This window comes from Rhinatrema bivittatum, chromosome 2 (genome assembly GCF_901001135.1).
Source record: "Rhinatrema bivittatum chromosome 2, aRhiBiv1.1, whole genome shotgun sequence".
NCBI classification, from domain to species: domain Eukaryota; kingdom Metazoa; phylum Chordata; class Amphibia; order Gymnophiona; family Rhinatrematidae; genus Rhinatrema; species Rhinatrema bivittatum.
In genome coordinates, this window is record NC_042616.1 from 792,362,001 (window position 1) to 792,379,479 (window position 17,479).

A 17,479-nucleotide genomic window follows, 5' to 3' on the forward strand; every position below is an offset into this window, starting at 1 on the left:
TCTTGCACATGTAGGACACCCCATTTATTGCTTGATCTCCAGCAACTCTTTGCCAGATGAACGATCCATTATGGGGTCATGTAAACAATTAAAATCTCTCCCAAATATAAGAAAGCTTTGGGGATTGTCAGCCAATCTTTTCACCAATCTCATATAAAAACCATGTTGGTACCGGTTAAGGCCACATATATATTACATATTGTAACAATCTGACCATACAGCACACCTTTCACAATGAGATACCTACAATCCGTGTCTGTTATTATCTTAGTGGCTTGAAAGGAGACCTGTTTCCCTATTAGAATGGCAACCCTTGCTGTTTTAGTGGGCGCTTGAGAAGAGCATATCTCTTTTACCCAACTCTGGCAGAGCTTTTTTTGCTCCTTCTCATCCAATCTTGTCTCTTGTAACAAGGCAATTTGTATTTTATGAAGCCTCAGGGCTTATAATATTTTACACCATTTATATACTGAGCCTATCCCTGACACATTCCAAGGGCTTGCAATATTTTATACCACTTATATACTGAGCCTATCCCTGACACATTCCAAGTGGCATATCTAAACAAAGTATGCATCACCTAACGACTCAAGAAAAATTATATAAATGTGAACAAGTAATGAATTCTCCTTACTCCGGGCCAAGCCTCAGGCTCCAGACTGCATACATTGTAGTCAGACATTTCTCAACACAAAAATAAAACACAGAGAGTTATTTCCCCTGCCCTACTCGTCCCCCCTCCTCCCCGCTCCCTGTTTCCTCCCTTCCCTCTTTCCTTCCCAACCTCCTTCCCCTGCTTCCCATCCTCCCCCCTTCCCACCTGGTAGTATAACTCTCTTATAAAGGGTAGGGGTCCATGTCTGATGTGTGAGCAACCAACCTCCCTACCACAAATTTAAAGTGACCAACAGTAATAAAGAGAAAAAGAAGAAAGAAAAAAAAAGGCTGCTAACTCCTCACATCAGGCGAAGTCTGTTAGAGTACAGTCAGCTTACTTAAGTCCAGTGAATAGCATGTTTGATCTGTGCATTATCATGGTTTAAGATCCAATATATATATATAGAGAGAGAGAATTAAAAAAAATTGTAAGGTCCATGCACTTCTTCATTTTCTGTCCAAAACATCAACAACATTAACCAAGTCACTTCTCAACAATTCCCCCAACTCCCCCAAAAAAAATGTGTAACTGACATGTTTGATCACCTGCTCAGGACCTAAGGAGTTTGAACATGTGGTTTACTGACAGCCTGCCCCGCAATAATGATGCTCAGCTAACCTTCCCCAGTTTCAGTAATGCTGAGTCAAACAATGTACTTTTATTATCATGCAGGACCCATAATTTAGCTGAAAATTGTAGTGTAAATTGGATATGCTTTTCCACCAGCTGAGCATAGATGGGGCAAACGACTGAGACCAGGCCCAAGAGGTCCTGACAAAGTAAGATTAGCTCGCCCTCAAATTCTACCTTCCTGTGTTTGCGGTAAGCTTGGATAAATGCTACTTTATGCACTGAATTCAAGAATTCTGCAATGACCAGTTGCAGCTTCACACGGCTAGGAAATGTTGATATCAGGTGATGGGCCCTTCAATCTGAAGGTCACCTTATTTGCATCAATAGATAAAGACACGTGGCAGTCATTCTTCCAATGTATTCGCCAGGTCGTTATTGCGAATGCTTTCTGGGAGGCCAATAAAGCGAAGATTCCCTTGACGTGACCTATTTTCTAAATGATTGGTTTTGGCCGTCTGTTGGTCACAGTCAGCTTTCAAGTTTGCTCTTTCTGCCTCAAGCGTACGTGTGCAGTCATCGAGCTCAGAAACAGGCAATTCCTCTTCCTGTATTTGTTTCTTTGATTCGGCCAGCAACACAATCATTTCTTTGAATTTGGCATACATTTTTTCAAGTTTTGTTTCTAGTGCCGCCACCACAGCTGTTGCCATATCATTTACCTTGGGGGGGTCTGGTGCCTCCGGAAAACAATGGGGCCATAAGAGGAGCTGCCACCTTAGATGTCACTGCCTTGATCTTATCTTTTACCAGACGCATATGGCTCTCAATTCTCCACTCAAGCAATTCAAAGCATGCTTTAAGGTATTGCACACAATCAAAAAGAAAACAGTTTCTGAAAAAATGGATGCTTTTAGTTAGGGAAGGACAGGAGGTGGGGGCCCGGAGCTAAGTAAGAAGTGAACAGCCAAGCACACTGTATAACCCGCAGTTGGACGCGGGTTGAATAAGCGCTAATGAATCCCCTAATGCAATAAGGGGAATAGCACCTATTCAACGTGCGTCCCATGCGGAGTGAGTCTAATAGCGCTAATCACATGCAAATGCATGTGATTGAGGCCATTAGCATTCACTCCAGATGCAAAAAAAAAAAAAACAACAAGTGTGTGTCTAGGACGCACATTTAGCACTCAGCAATTAACGCCTGCCTGGAACAGGCATTAATTGCTGAGTTTATTGCCTCCTACTTAATATCGTTGCAATAGGAGGAAAAACAAAATGAAATAAAGTTAAAAAATAGAAAAAAAAAACCACACTGGCAGTCGGGTGCAGGAAACAGAAGCTCGAATGGCAAGCGTCTGTTTCCTGAATCCCCTGGCTGTGCGGCGTTTAGGGAAACAGACGCCGATAAACTCGGCATCGGTTTTCCTAATGGTGGATGGCCGACGCCGATCGGGTTCTCGTTAGCAAGGAGGTGCCAGGGGCACGCAAGCAACCCTAGCGCCCCCTTACCATCGTGACCCCCCCTAATTTAAATATTGCATCCCCCCCTTGGGGGCACCTGGGGCGCGTTAGGAAAGCGGGCGCTGACTGTTCAGCGCCCACTTTCTGCGCATATTTATTGCATCGGCCCCACTGACTTTAATGAAAATAACAAACAGCACAGCGAAAAAAACAACATAGTGAAGAAAAGGATACAAATGAAACTATACAAAAGTGGCAAACAAAATAAGACAACACAGAACTAAAGTTTTATTCCATGCCCAACCTTGATAGGGCCTGGCAGTCTCACCAGGTAGGCTAGCCTGCTGAGGCAGCCAAAAAAATTAACTACACCTCAAGAAGTGTAATTACATTCTTCTTCCATTACAAGTGTGGGGTGAGGGTTTAATGCTAATCATCTTATTTTATGCGACTTGTGGGAGTTGATTGGCCTAAGTCTGACAAGCTGGCTTAGGAGGTATTCAGAAGGTAGACCTTACTGGACTTAGCTTTCTCACCACTGCTCCCATTTCACATGACTGTACAAGTGTGGGAAAAGAAGTAGTAAATAACTGATGCACAGTTGTGAGGGAGTTAGCTTTCTCCCTGAACAATGTTTTGGTAAAATCACATCATTTCTTAAAACATGCTTTCAGATGTGCAGATATAAAGAGGATAACTAACAGAGGCATAAGAGGGAGAGGGACAGAGAGAGATTATTCTGAACCTTCAGCTGCCCTTCTAATCATTGACAAGAGGCAGGTGGAACCTTATAAACTAACCAATGTATTGAGGCATAAGCTATCAAGGACAAAGTGCCACCGGTCTCTTGTCATTTTTGCTATACTAGTCTACCACGGCTATCCTTCTAAAGATTTTCACATCTTAATAATTGTAAGAAAATTACATTATTGTAACTAGGTCTTTGCTATACCTCTGCTGCTACATTTTCTAAAACGTAACCTAACATTAGTAATAAAATAGTGCTTATCTTGGCACCTGCGGATCTGTTGACTCTGGGTGTGAGTGTTGCATGAAATGCATCAGATCCTGTCAAGAAGAGAGCCTGAAAGAAACAGGCTTTGTTTGTGTTTCAGAGCAGTGGTGACAGAGTAAGAGAGAGTTTCAGGATAATGGATACAGAGAGAGAGAGAATGAGAGCGTGAGAGAGTGACAGCAGAGGTCACAGAAAGAGTGGCAGAGAGAGTGTTTCAGGGCAGTGGATATTTGTAATAATTTGTAATAACCTTTTTTTAATTATAAGTTAATTTACATGTATTTGCATGTGATACAGCTCATCATTTTCTGTTCCCTAGTAAACTTCTCTTCAGTATTCTTCCTACAAGTAAATCAAATATTCGGTAATCCCTGTTACATTTACGTCAATTATAATTATTTAAGGTTCTAGTTGCTAGTTGTTTAAGCATTTTACATGTACTGCTCCGTTTAATATTTTACTGTAAAGCCTGTTGCTGCATTATTGTTTGCTGTAAACCGAGGTGATGTGCTGCATGTACCGCAGTATAGAAAAAATCTCTAAAAAAAAATCTCTAAATTAGTTTTTTTATACATTAGACCATTTTAATAATATTAAAATCCCTAAATGACCAAAATTATTACACTTTATGAGTGGAGGTGAAAGTTTTGATTTTCCATTTTTCTTGACCACTTACAGTCTTAGTAACATACAGGCCGATTCAGTAAAGTCCGCGGGAGAGCGGACGAACGCACGCTCTCCCGGCGCGCGCACCGGCGGGTTTGACAGCCGACGCTCAATTTTGCCGGCGTCTGTTCTCGAGCCCGCTGACAGCCATGGGCTCGGAAACCGGACGCCGGCAAAATTGAGCATCCGGTTTTTGGCCCAACAGCCACGGGCTGAATTCAATTTTTTTTTTTTTAACTCTTCGGGACCTCCGACTTAATATCACTATGATATTAAGTCAGAGGGTGCACAGAAAAGCAGTTTTTACTGCTTTTCTGTGAACTTTCCCGGCGCCAGAAGAAATTATCACAGACCCAAAGGTCGGCGCTAATTTCTGAAAGTAAAATGTGCGGCTTGGCTGCACATTTTACTTTCTGTATCCCGTGCGCATACCTAATAGGGCCATTAGGTGCCACGGGTTGGACGCGCGTCTTCCTCCCCTTACTGAATAAGGGGTAAGGGAAAACGGGCGTCCAATAGCAGGCTAACAGTACTCTCCGTCGGAGCGCACTGTACTGTATCGGCCTGCTTGTTAGCAAATAATGCTGATGTTAAATCCTATGCCTGTTTGATAATGACACTAGAACTGTCAGTGGACTGTAAAAAAAAAACTGGACTTAGCTTATTAAGTGCACCATGCACTGCAACATACTTTAATGTATCAGTTAGTCAATGAGTTAATGAAGTCAATAGGAGGCAGCATGACTAGGGGTACTATCCTATACATCTTTATGGTCTTCAATTCTGTATTGTTGCTACTGTCTGGTGCCTTGAAAAGTATCTCAAATCAATATGCTTCAGAAGAATAATGTAAAGAAAATTAGTTGACCAAAGAGATGTCAGACAATGACTTACCTTGTTGCAGGGAGAGTACTGACCCGTGTGAAAAACACAGATGGCTCCACTTCTACATGGAGACCCAGGGAGAGATTCCTGTAGAAGCCTTCAGCATGGCCTGGTCCCCCTGAATATTTAAAATTCAATATGGCCTCCAGTATCTGAAAACACAAAGCATGGTATGAAATTAATGTAAAATCAGTAAAATGCAGATCTGTTTGGACTCATGAAATCCGGATATCATGTATACCTGAAACTAAGCTGGACAATAAGCAATCTAACATATTTTAGGTGATATAACTGAAGTGTCATTCATTCAGGGTACAGAAATAAAAAAAAAAAAAAAAGCAATCTACATCAAAAGCTCTAGAAAATGAGACTTGCAGAAGAAAGGAGCGATATTACAGAGATATTCAAATACCACAAAAACTATTAAGAATGGTCAGAAAGCAAATATTTTTCAATTAAAATGAAGCTCTAGAGTAAAGAGTCATGAAATGCAACTCAGGGGTATAACAAAATACTTCAGAGAAAGGGAGATGGATGCATAGCCTGGCCTCTCAGAGGTGGTGGTGAAGGACAAAACAATGATGGAACAGGCACAAAAATCCTTAGACTGAAACTGGGTAGGCTCTCTGGTATTGCACTTGTGGTCCTCATCTGCTGTCATTGGTTTTTTCCAAGGAAAACAAAGCGGTTTTTACTATTCTCTCAATTAATGCTGTCACTGTTTTCTCTAAGAAGTCGATGACAACTCATGAAGCAGAAAGATGTCAATAGGATGATGTTATCAAAGCTCATTTCTCAGTGTTTATAGGACCATTTACCCCTCCAAAGAGTTTCCCTTTTGAAAAGAATCCCAGTGTACACAATGAAGGTCATTTGTGCCCATTAGCTTTGCATCTGCATGGAAGCAAGTACAAAGTATGCACATGAAAGTAAATATGTCTTCTTCATTCTAGAATTACACATCCATGGAAAGATGTTTTCCTATGCATTATTTTTATCTTGAAGTATTTCAATGTCTCAGTCATATTTCCCCTATCTCGCCTCTACTCATGCATCATTTGGGTAGTTGATCCTTGGCCTATCTCCACTGTGGGAGGTTCGGCCTCCAGAACTGGATACAATGGTCCAGATGAGATCTCATGAGGTATCATTACCTTCTTTTTCCTTTTGATTATGCCGCTTTCTGTGTACCTTAGCATTCCACTGGCTCTGGTTAAGAACATAAGAAATTGCCATGTTGGGTCAGACCAAGGGTCCATCAAGCCCAGCATCCTGTTTCCAACAGAGGCCAAACCAGGCCACAAGAACCCGGCAATTACCCAAAAACTAAGAAGATCCCATGCTACTGATGCCAGTAGTAGCAGTAGTAGCTATCTGTTATTATATTGTTTCACTACCTTGAGAAATACATACTCTCTCATATACTGATCTCATGGAACAACATCAGATCATTAATTCCCTAAGACAGAAGTTTATTTCATTCATTCTGAGTATGGGGGAGGAGATTTTTTTTCTAAACCTGCTGAGTAACAAAACCACAAAGTAATTACCAAAATTCTTTCCACAAAAGAGCAGCTGTCAACATTATGAACAACAGAAAGACATTATCTCTTTTACAAAAGCCACATAAAATAGCATTTGTTTTTAAAAGAAGTTAAAATATTCCAATATCATATAAAATCAACAATGTATATATATAAGCGTATCATATCTTATATGACCAAATAATCCAAAAATATGTAAAAATGTGTTCAGAAATAAAAGAGAAGGATAAATCAATTTTGTATTTAAAAACAAATACTTGATAGCAGATACTGAGCACACTGCTTATTTATAACTCCCAGCCAGAGGAATGACTCAATCAAAGGCTACTTTGATTTGATACCTGCTAGCCAGATAAAAAGCAATAACGTAAGTAGGTTTCTGAGGATGGCATCTTACTCTTCATACACAGAGCATTGCTGAGAAAAACTGTCTGATATCAAATGAGGAGTATAGAGAAAAGGATTTTAAAAGTTTGACATTTGGGTTATTTGTGATCACTATTTTGCTATTCAAAAAAAGAATCAGGCTCTGGTGGTGGGGTCACCACATGGTGTGTCTCCAACCTATTCACTGAAATAATCACTCTAATGTGACTTCCCACAGGAGCAAAATAAATTTACACAGCAGCATATGCTGCTTCATGGGTACATCATATACAGTACAGTGCATTGCCATCACACATTGCCACAACTGTGCAGGAGCAGCTCATCGTGGTGCTGCATATGCTCGATTCTAGGTTACATTACCTGGCATGACTGCATTTCTTCGTTCACTGATGGAAATCCAAATCATTACATATATTAGCTGGGCTCATAACATGCTTCGGCAGAATCAATGTATAATTATGAAAAGAGCAAACTGTTACTCAATCTGTCAGAGTCAGCTAATGACTTCTAATGACTTGTAATAAAAAGGCTCTTTAGTTAACACTAGACTGCAGCTGGAGATGATCACAACTTAAGGTGGCTTACTGATGCTAACGCTGCTTCTCACAACTCCCTGGACACTAACTAGCAGACAGAAATGAATATGGGAACAGGCTGCCAATTTGTTTTTTATTCATATAGGTCTCTATCCTATGAAATTTGGGGATGGACAACAAATCATGTTAAAGAATAACTCTGCAAAGGACAAAGCTGAAGATCCCCTGAGCCAGTCCACAATTTCATTGAGAAAAAAAAAATGCTGCGGATCAAACATCTCTAAATATTGGGCGATTTTTGGAGACAATGAATTTTAAGGAATTAACGCCATAAACTTAATTTCTTAAATTCATCCTATTCCTGTTCATTATTTATATTATGTCAAAAGGGCCTATTTATTAACCCAGGTTCAAATTAGCCAGTAATCCGTGCTAATGGTCTATTTTAAAGCAGGTATCACCTGACGATTCCTTACCCAATCTAGTAAAGGGCCTAAAGCTTTTAGTGATTCCAGAATTAAAAGCCGATTTCTGCCCAGATAAAGCTGATGTGTCACTGCTTCTGGTAATGGATATGGGTTATCACGGCCAGTAATGGGAGCCCTGATGGGAGCTCTGATCTTCCCCGCCCTCACTCCCAACTGAACATAAATTGTCCCATCTGATTCCTCGAGACATTTAGAGCTCCCCCCACTCAAACCCACTTGGAAAAAAAAAAATCCAAGAATATATGACATCCGTATTTGTTTCTTCTTTCATTTATAGTTATTATTCATTATGGGGCGGATTTTAAGAGCCCTGCTCGCGTAAATCCGCCCGGATTTACGCGAGCAGGGCCTTGCGCGCCGGCGCGCCTATTTTCCATAGGCCTGCCGGCGCGCGCAGAGCCCCGGGACTCGCGTAGGTCCCGGGGTTTTTCGAGGGGGGCGTGTCGGGGCGAGGCCGATCGGTGCGGCGTTTTGGGGGCGGGACGTGGCGTTTCGGGGGCGGGCCCGGGGGCGTGGTTTCAGCCCGGGGCGGTCCGGGGGCGTGGCCGCGCCCTCTGGAACCGTCCCCAGGTCGCGTCTCGGCGCGCTAGCGGCCCGCTGGCGCGCGGGGATTTACTTCTCCCTCCGGGAGGCGTAAATCCCCCAACAAAAGTAGGGGGGGGTTTAGATAGGGCCAGGGGGGTGGGTTAGATAGAGGAAGGGAGGGGAAGGTGAGGGGAGGGCGAAAGCGAGTTCCCTCCGAGGCCGCTCCGATTTCGGAGCGGCCTTGGAGGGAACGGAGGCAGGCTGCGCGGCTCGGCGCGCGCCGGCTGCACAAAATTGGCAGCCTTGCCCGCGCCGATCCTGGATTTTAGCGGCTACGCGCGTATCTACTAAAATCCAGCATACTTTTGTTTGTGCCTGGTGCGCCAACAAAAGTACGTGAAGGCGCACTTTTTTAAAATCTACCCCTATGTTTTTACATCCCGTTGTTTTTCAGCAGCCTCTGCTCGGGCCTCCATACTGCTTTGATCCCGCGCCAGTTGTTCCAATTGAACTGAACCGTGTTTCACAGTTTTGTGCAGAAATTTCTGTCAATATACAAAGGAAGCCTTGTCAAATGCTGTGGCCTCAGTAATTTATTTTTATTTGTTTGTTTTTTCTATATCGATGTTCATCGGACATATCACACCGGTTTACATTGGAAACAGATGAGTCTGTTAGAGTGGACTTCTTGTTTTACAATGGAGCGTTGTGTCATTTACGATAAAACATTGTTAACATTTTATATTTTTTAACATTTTACATTGAAATTTGTGACATTTTACATTGAACATTTTGCATTGTATTTTTACATTGAATATTTTACATGGAACATTTTGCCTGGAACATTATACATGGAACATTTTAAATTGATACAAACAAAGAGCCACTGTACATTTTAGATTTAATATTGTGACCTGTTGTATTATGAGATGTTGTATTCGGCTTTATGACATTATGACATTCTGTAGTGGGGCTTTACATCAATTTGTGTTGGGATTTTGCGGATTTGATGTGGGTGTTGAGTGAGAAGGGTGGAGGGTGGAGGGGGGGAGTGGAGGAGCGCTTGTGTCGGAAGAAAGTAGAAAAGGTTTTGAGTCAAGAAAAATTGTATCTAACAACAGTACAAGACCTGGCTGGTTAAAGGCATCGAATCCAAGTGATGCTATCATAAATCCCTGTATCTCAAACTTTCAGTCCATCAGGAGGCTGAATTTTTCCAACAATAAAAATAACAAATAAATAAAATCATTTATTTCACCCAGAAAGCCAGATAATGTAAAATAGCTTGTTAGAATTGTATCTCAGAAACAGAGAGCGATAAAGTAGCTTGTCCAAAATCAGAGCAAATAAGAGGCAGAAGGGGCTCTCAGTTCATGCACCAGAAATTCTCCAGCTCACGAGGCTACATTGCCTGCCAAACACTAGGCTACTGCATATACATTTCAAAACTATATCTATTCAGGTTTCTAATAAGAAACTCCATATGAAAGAGTGATTTGCTTCCAAATGATTTGCAATATCTTTACAGAAGTCAATTCTACAAGGAAATGCTATAATTAGAAAAATTTCCATCTGTGTCTGTGCACTACATTAAGCAATTCTGGAGAATTATTATGAGAAATGGCATACATAAATGAATTAGGCACCACCCTGAACAACAGATTCTGCACTAAATGAAATTTATTTTTCCACTGTTGCAAATCTATGTAATTAAAACTCTACTGAATAATGGGTACTAATGCACGATCAAACATAAACCTTGCTAGAAGCAGGCAAGGCAAAGAAAATAACCCATTAAAAAGGAATTGAGGCTTCCATTAAGGAACACAGTTTTTATAGTTTCAATCTAACTCATCAATATACAGTATGCTACAATGTCAATCTGCTTTAAGAAAAAAATCACATAGTACACAAACAATGAAATAATATAGATTTGTAACAAAAAAAACCCTCATAGTTGTTTATATAGGAAAGCTGAGTAAAAGGGATACTCCAGATCTAAATGGCACTCTAAAAATAATCTCGGTAGGTTATCTATGTAACAGTGCTAGTGAATTGTTATAGAGTTGGTCAGCTAAGATTTAAAGCTAAAAAAAAAATGCAGGTTCATGCATTTCAGTCATAAAAACTTCAGGAAGCTTTATAGTATAAAACTGTGAAGTCCTCTGCACAAAACAAGAACGGAGTCTGGGGGTGATCATATCAGATCTTTTTAAGGAGGCCAAACAGGTAGATAAGGTGACAGCAAAAAGCCAAAAGGATGCTTGGGTGTAAAGGGAGGGGAATAGCCATCAAGGTAAAGGAGGCCATATTGCTTCTATATAAGTCTCTGGTTGGATGGAGCTGGTCCAGAGGCTGGCTACTAAAATGGTCAACAGTCTTCATTTTAAAGCATCTGGGGACGGACAAATACCTCAACATGTATATACTGGAAGGGAAGGAGAGAAACAGGAGGAATTATAGAAACATTTAAATGCCTCCAAGGGACGAGTGCACAGGAGGCAGACCTCTTTCAACAGAGAAGCTCTGGAATGAGGCATCATGAAAGGAGGCAGACTCAGTAAATATTTCTTTACAGATGGGATGGTGGATCATGTGGAGATGACGACAGTATCAGAAGTCAAGACAGCATGGGACAAGTACAGAGGAGCTCTGAGGGATAGGAAGGGGATATATAAAGCTGAGCAGGACATATGGATGTGCACATTAGATGAGCTATATGGTCTTTTATCTATCATGTTCTATGTTCCTAAGTTATTGGCATACAAAAATATGCAATGTAATCATGATTATAACAATATCGCTGTGGGACTCTCATAGCAATTCATACACCCCCCTTCCCCTCACAACAACCGCCACATTTTTTTATTCAAAAAGTGAGCAACCTGCTTATAATAAAAAAATATATCAAATCATGTCAGTGATGTAACTATGCTTCATATGGTTCTCTGCTACATCTATTTAAAAAAAAACCACAGGTTCATACTCTGCCACCATGCAGCTGTGCTAGTTAGCCAGATAAATGTATCTGGCTAATTAGTGCTAAACAGTATCTTCAGCAGTGTATCTGTGCCACTGAAAAAACCTGGCTATCTTAAAATTGCTGACATCCATGGCGTCAGATTGAATCGGAGGAAGAGAAGAAATTGCATCAAGAAACGGTCGCTTGAACAGAAAACTGTGTGGCTATAATCCTGTTTGTTGGAGTTTTATCTTACAGAAACACTCCCCTGAGGAAAGACGTTAGTCTGAAACATGAACATGTCGGGATCTGAGTTAAAGATTTGCAGCACGGGATTTGCAGGGATCCATTCTGAAAATTATCAAGCATCACAGTGGAATTGCATAACATCAAGAAAGAATGAAGGTAACATTTTGCTAATAAATAAGCTTCATGAAAGACGACAAAACTATCTAAAGATAAGCATCATTGGAGAGTTAACATATGCATCATGTTACACTAAATGGATGTCATGGAGATTTTGGGACTTTAATATAAAAATAAAAAATAAGAAATAATATAAAAAAATCTTAGTAAGAAAACACAGCATGGAGGCGGTAGGAGGTTAATGATTACAATGCATGAACGGTGCAGGGATGCCTACATGAGTGTATGAAACCTTCTACTCACTCCAAAATGTAATTGTTTTAAAAAAGTTTTCTTAAAAAATTAGTAGATAATAATTCCAATGATTTATGTAGGCTTAAAAACATTTATAAAATTTTCAGCACAAATGAAAGAATTTATATCATAAATCTTTTTGAAAAAATAGAAATAGTACAGTGATAGAACAGCTGCAGCTGTTCTTTTGATTAATAGATAATTAAGAGTTCACTGACAGGTGGTGTTGATATATTGATTGGTTTGTCACATTAGTATCTTAAAATTAGCCAGATAAAGTTAAACTGGCAAACTTTAGGACTGTCCTATGACTACAGTTGGACAGATAATTTAGTCGGCTTTGAATATCGAGCTAACCGATTAACTTATTCAGCCAACTCAACTCCTCCCCTATCTGCTCATTCCAAGCCCCTGACTTAGCCATTTTGAATATCAGTCATTGGGAGGCCATCTATTGTGTTACAATTTCTCTTCATATAATAATTCTGTCTGAGAGCCTTGTAGTGCAATATAGGGAAACAGTCATGTCTTAGCTCAGCTCCTACAACCCTTCCTCATATTACTTTGTTTTTGGTAATTTGTTGACTTTTGGATTGTTATTTTTGTCTCCGTGACCTTTCAATAGCGACTATCACAGAAGCAGTTAACCTAAGTTTGTTTTCTTTTTGCAGGATAACTACCTGCTCAGCAAAAAAAGATAAAGAATGGCCTAAAGATTCTTTATTTAAAATGGCCGACGGCTTTGATATGCATGAAGCTGTGAATCCCCAAGATTAGTTGGTGAATGATATTACTGTGGTGATATTGGAAGTTCTTGAAAATAAACTGGGTAGATTATCACAAAAATTGGATTGACTTATTGCTCAGCTACAAAATGTAGTGAAGAAGAAGGGCAAAGTAGAAAGCCGACAATTAACGGTAGAAGATAAAATCCAGGGGATTGAAATGATGCAATCGGATTGGAATACTACAAAAATAAACTATCCTTGCAAAGTTAGAGGATCTTGAAACTAGATCCTGAAAAAATAATCTCAGATTTACCAGTTTTTTTGATACCATTCTGGATAGTACATTGTATTTGCGATTAGAAGAATGGTGGCCTGTGGCTCTGAATCTGCCAAATATAAGCGATCAGCTCTGTGCAGAGAGAGTGCATTTCTTGGGTGCGCGTAATCCTAATTTGCAGCGTCCCTGAATTTTTCTCACTAGAATACTTAATTTTCATCAAAAAAGGAGATTCGTTGAGCTTACAGCAAAGTATCCAGTTTAACAATTTTTAGAAAGTAAAATTCTTATTTTTCAAGATTTTTCTGCTGAGGTGTCTGCTAAGTGGCAGGCTTTTGCCCCTCTATGTATTCAATTAATTAAACAGAAAATTCCAATTATCTTGCAATATCCTGCATGATTGCGAGTAGTCCACCAAAGAAAACCATGTTTCTTTCGAAACTGCGTCAGAAGCTGGTCTGTTTCTTCAAAATTTAACTCCAGGTTGATAACTGGATTTCTCTGCTGGATCAATCATGTTTTAGGATCAAGGAGACAGTTTGGTATACTTTTCGGGTTTTGCAGACTATGAGACTTCCTTATTTGGCTGCAGTTTCTTGAAGATGTCATTTATTTTTTTTGCCACTTTCTTTTTATGTATTTTCATCTTGTTTTTCTACTAAGGGGATAATTTTCAAAGAAAGAAGACAGAAGTGTCATTCACTGAGATGGTTTTCTCGGTGGAAGGAAGAGATCTTATGAAAGGAATGTAACTGCTTGGAAGTGTGAAACTGAAAAATAAACCTTACTTTGTATGAAGATTTGGAACTTTTCTTGGTTCTATTGGGAACAGTTATATATTGTGGACAAACATCTTACTTTCATTTATAAAATTTCTGTGGGCTCCTGTTTACTCCATATTTTTGGAATGCTAAGTTTTGTGGTTAGACATGGGAAGGAAGGGGGTGCTGCTTGAGTCCTAAAAAAAGAGGATCTTGTATGCTCATCTATTCAAGATGGTAGAGGAAAATGGAAGAAAACCTAAAATATCTTGGATAATGAGCACTACCTTACAAACAATGACACTCTACGTCTGGCAGCTGTGGAAAGGAATAATTGAATAGTACACTTGGTCTTTTTTGTACCATCAATTTACTATGTACATTAACATGCATTAGGATTTAGTATATTTATTTCCTATTGCCCAATGATAATGCCTCAACAAAACAAACATACTGAACTTTGCAATCCATTGCAGTGATATTTTTCATAAAAGGTTAATTTTAAACTCATAAAACAATTATTCCACATACTCTTTTAAGATAAGGTGGGGAAAGAGTTAATATCAAACGCCACAGCCCAAGCTCTCATTTAACAGAAGAGTTGGGGGGGGGGGGGGTTCCACAGTTTTTGTGTTTGGGGTTTTTTTTTTTTTTTCAGTGCACAAAAGAATGTTGCCAGCTGTTCATCACTAAATATTAATATCTTACATTATGCCAAAAACCAATTAGGGGATGTCTCCCTTTAGACCAATAAGGGCTTCACTGGGTGTATCTAAACTAGGGTAGGGATAATACTTCTCGCCCAAATCTCCACATGTAGCATCCCAGACCATAGTCCCCACAACCACCGATTTGAGACCTACTGGTCCAGACATTACCCCATTACATACACAGATTTTAGTGCCAAAGCAGGACTACAAGTCCATAAATGCAATGGGACAAATCCAGTATTAACTCTGCCTTTCCTGAAGAAAAAAAAAAAAAAAGATTCAGAGGGCAACCTCTCTCAGTCCTTTAAAGTAGCTTCTAGATAGAAAATGTAAGTTTAAACAGCTCAAAATATCTGTGATTGTAATCTTAGTAAAATGACACCTTTCAAATGAAAATGGATTAAGAGTACCAACTAATTTCATATAAACCAGCAAAATGACAATAATGAATCCACCTCCATAACAATCTGGAATTTGATCCAACAATCAAGAAGTGATGGGATATGCTGTCAAGTACTCTGACCTTTATTAACTTTAAGCTTCAACAGTATAGGGAATTTATACATAAAACTTTATCATAAAATATCACATGAGAATTTTACAAATGAGGAGAGTCACAAAAAAATTACACCCAGCAACATAAGATGATTTACACATTCCAATAGCAAAATGGTTGCAGATTTCTCACAAGCTTACAATCTCCTGATATTTCAATAAGTAGCTGAAAACCTTAGAATCAAAGCTATAAAGAAGATGTGGCCACCTGAATCCAAGACGTGTTGCAAATAATTATTAGATGATTAAAAAAAAAAAAAAAAAAAGGACCAATAGGTTAAAAACATAGCATCTAATTTCCAGAGAGGATTTAGATCCTCTCCTGCAGGTCGATACTGTAACGTGCGGTTGAAGATTTCCCGTCTGTAACGTGCTGGGAGCGCACAATTCGGACGCGTAAGGCGATCCAGCGATACAGTCTCCAGTTTCACGCGTCCTTAGCGCTTCTTAAAACAGACGCATAACCCTTTCCGCACGCAGCATGTATATATGTAAATGAACGAATTAGCTGTATAATGAAGGAATTAGCTATTCCCCTCCGATACTGTGACGCGCGCTCAGATTATCTCCTTTGTAACCCGCTATTTTGCCGCGTCCTTAACCTGTTAGTTTACCGCCTACCCTCTACTTGGTGTTAGTGTGGTGTTAGTGTGGTGTTCGAAAATTAAAACGGGAATAAAGTGTAAAAAATGGGGGTAAAACCGTAAAGTGTAAAACACATTGCAGCGTAAGTTGTTTATATATATGTATAAATACCTGTCACTTTCCGAATCCCCCAGGCGTGCGGTCATCGAGGCGGCGGCGGGAGCCGGCGGGCGGATGGGCGCCCATTCATCCAGGCGGCGGCGGGAGCCGGCGAGCGGGTGGGCGCGCGTTGGATCCAGGCGGCAGTGGGAGCCGGCGGGCGGGTGGTGCGTGTTCGATCCAGGCCGCGGCCGGGTGGGCGTGCATTCATCCAGGCAGAGGAAGCCGGCGGCGAAAGCGGCCTCCGGCTCCCTCTGCCTGGATGAATGCACGGCCCCCGCCGGCAGTGAATGAATGCCCGTGCGATTTCGGCGCTCAAGGCCCCGTCCGGTCTCCGGTGCAGCCCCAGTCCTGTCCCCTCCTCCAGAAGCAAAAAAAAAACAAAAAAACGAAAAAGTAGCAAGGCTCGGGCCTGCTACGGTAGTCCCTTCTCCCTTCTCCTCTCCTCCCGATTTCAGCACTCAAGGCGGCCGGGTGGGCGTGCATTCATCCAGGCAGAGGGAGCCGGCGGCGAAAGCAGCCTCCGGCTCCTCTGCCTGGATGAATGCACGGCCCCCGCCGGGAGTGAATGAATGCCCGTGCGATTTCGGCGCTCAAGGCAGTCCCATGCCGTGACGTCAAGTGTCGTGACGTCACGCCTTGAGCGCCAAAATCGCACGGGCATTCATTCACTGCCGGCGGGGGCCGTGCATTCATCCAGGCAGAGGGAGCCGGAGGCCGCTTTCACCGTCACCGCGCTCCCTCTGCCTGGATGAATGCACGCCCACCCGGCCGCCTTGAGCGCCGAAATCGGGAGGAGAGAAGGGAGAAGGGACTACCGTAGCAGGCCCGAGCCTTGCTACTTTTTCGGTTTTTTTGGGTTTTTTTTGCTTTGGGAGGAGGGGACAGGACTGGGGCTGCACCAGAGACCGGACGGGGCCAGGGCAGGTAAGCGGGGGCTGGGGGAAAGTTTGCTGAGCATCAGGGAACATAACTGTCCACTTCCTGGTACCTGTCATTTCAAATGTCATTTGAAATGACATTTGAAATGACAGATACCAGCGTGGCCGTGAAGCGTTAGGCCCGCGAACCCAGGATACTGTATAGGCGCTCTATACAGTAAAATGGGTTGCATGGGCCTAACGCTTGCCTAAGGCTTCGCAGCCGCGGCATGCATTTGCATGCAATTAGAAGAGAGTATCGAGCGGTAGGTGAAGAGAACTGTGCGTGCGGGGAACGAGGGTGCGCCTGACACTGCCACACTGTTTCTACCGCGGCCTTAGAGTATCGATCTGCTAGTCAGGTAATTCACAGCTAAGAAAAGATCATGCATGCTGCTTAATTCTGACCAACACAGGGCCTCAG

The 17,479-nt window shown here is 41.4% G+C and overlaps 1 protein-coding gene across 5 annotated transcripts in view; it reads right to left on the reverse strand.

The window, feature by feature from the left end:
- Positions 1–17,479, reverse strand: part of TRAPPC9 (trafficking protein particle complex 9) — a 1,860,352-nt gene that overhangs the window by 1,039,309 nt on the left and 803,564 nt on the right. For all 5 annotated transcript variants that reach the window (XM_029592072.1, XM_029592073.1, XM_029592076.1 and 2 more), the window contains one exon: positions 5,268–5,410. In XM_029592072.1, the coding sequence (XP_029447932.1) occupies positions 5,268–5,410 (143 nt within the window). The remainder of the gene's footprint in view (positions 1–5,267; positions 5,411–17,479) is intronic.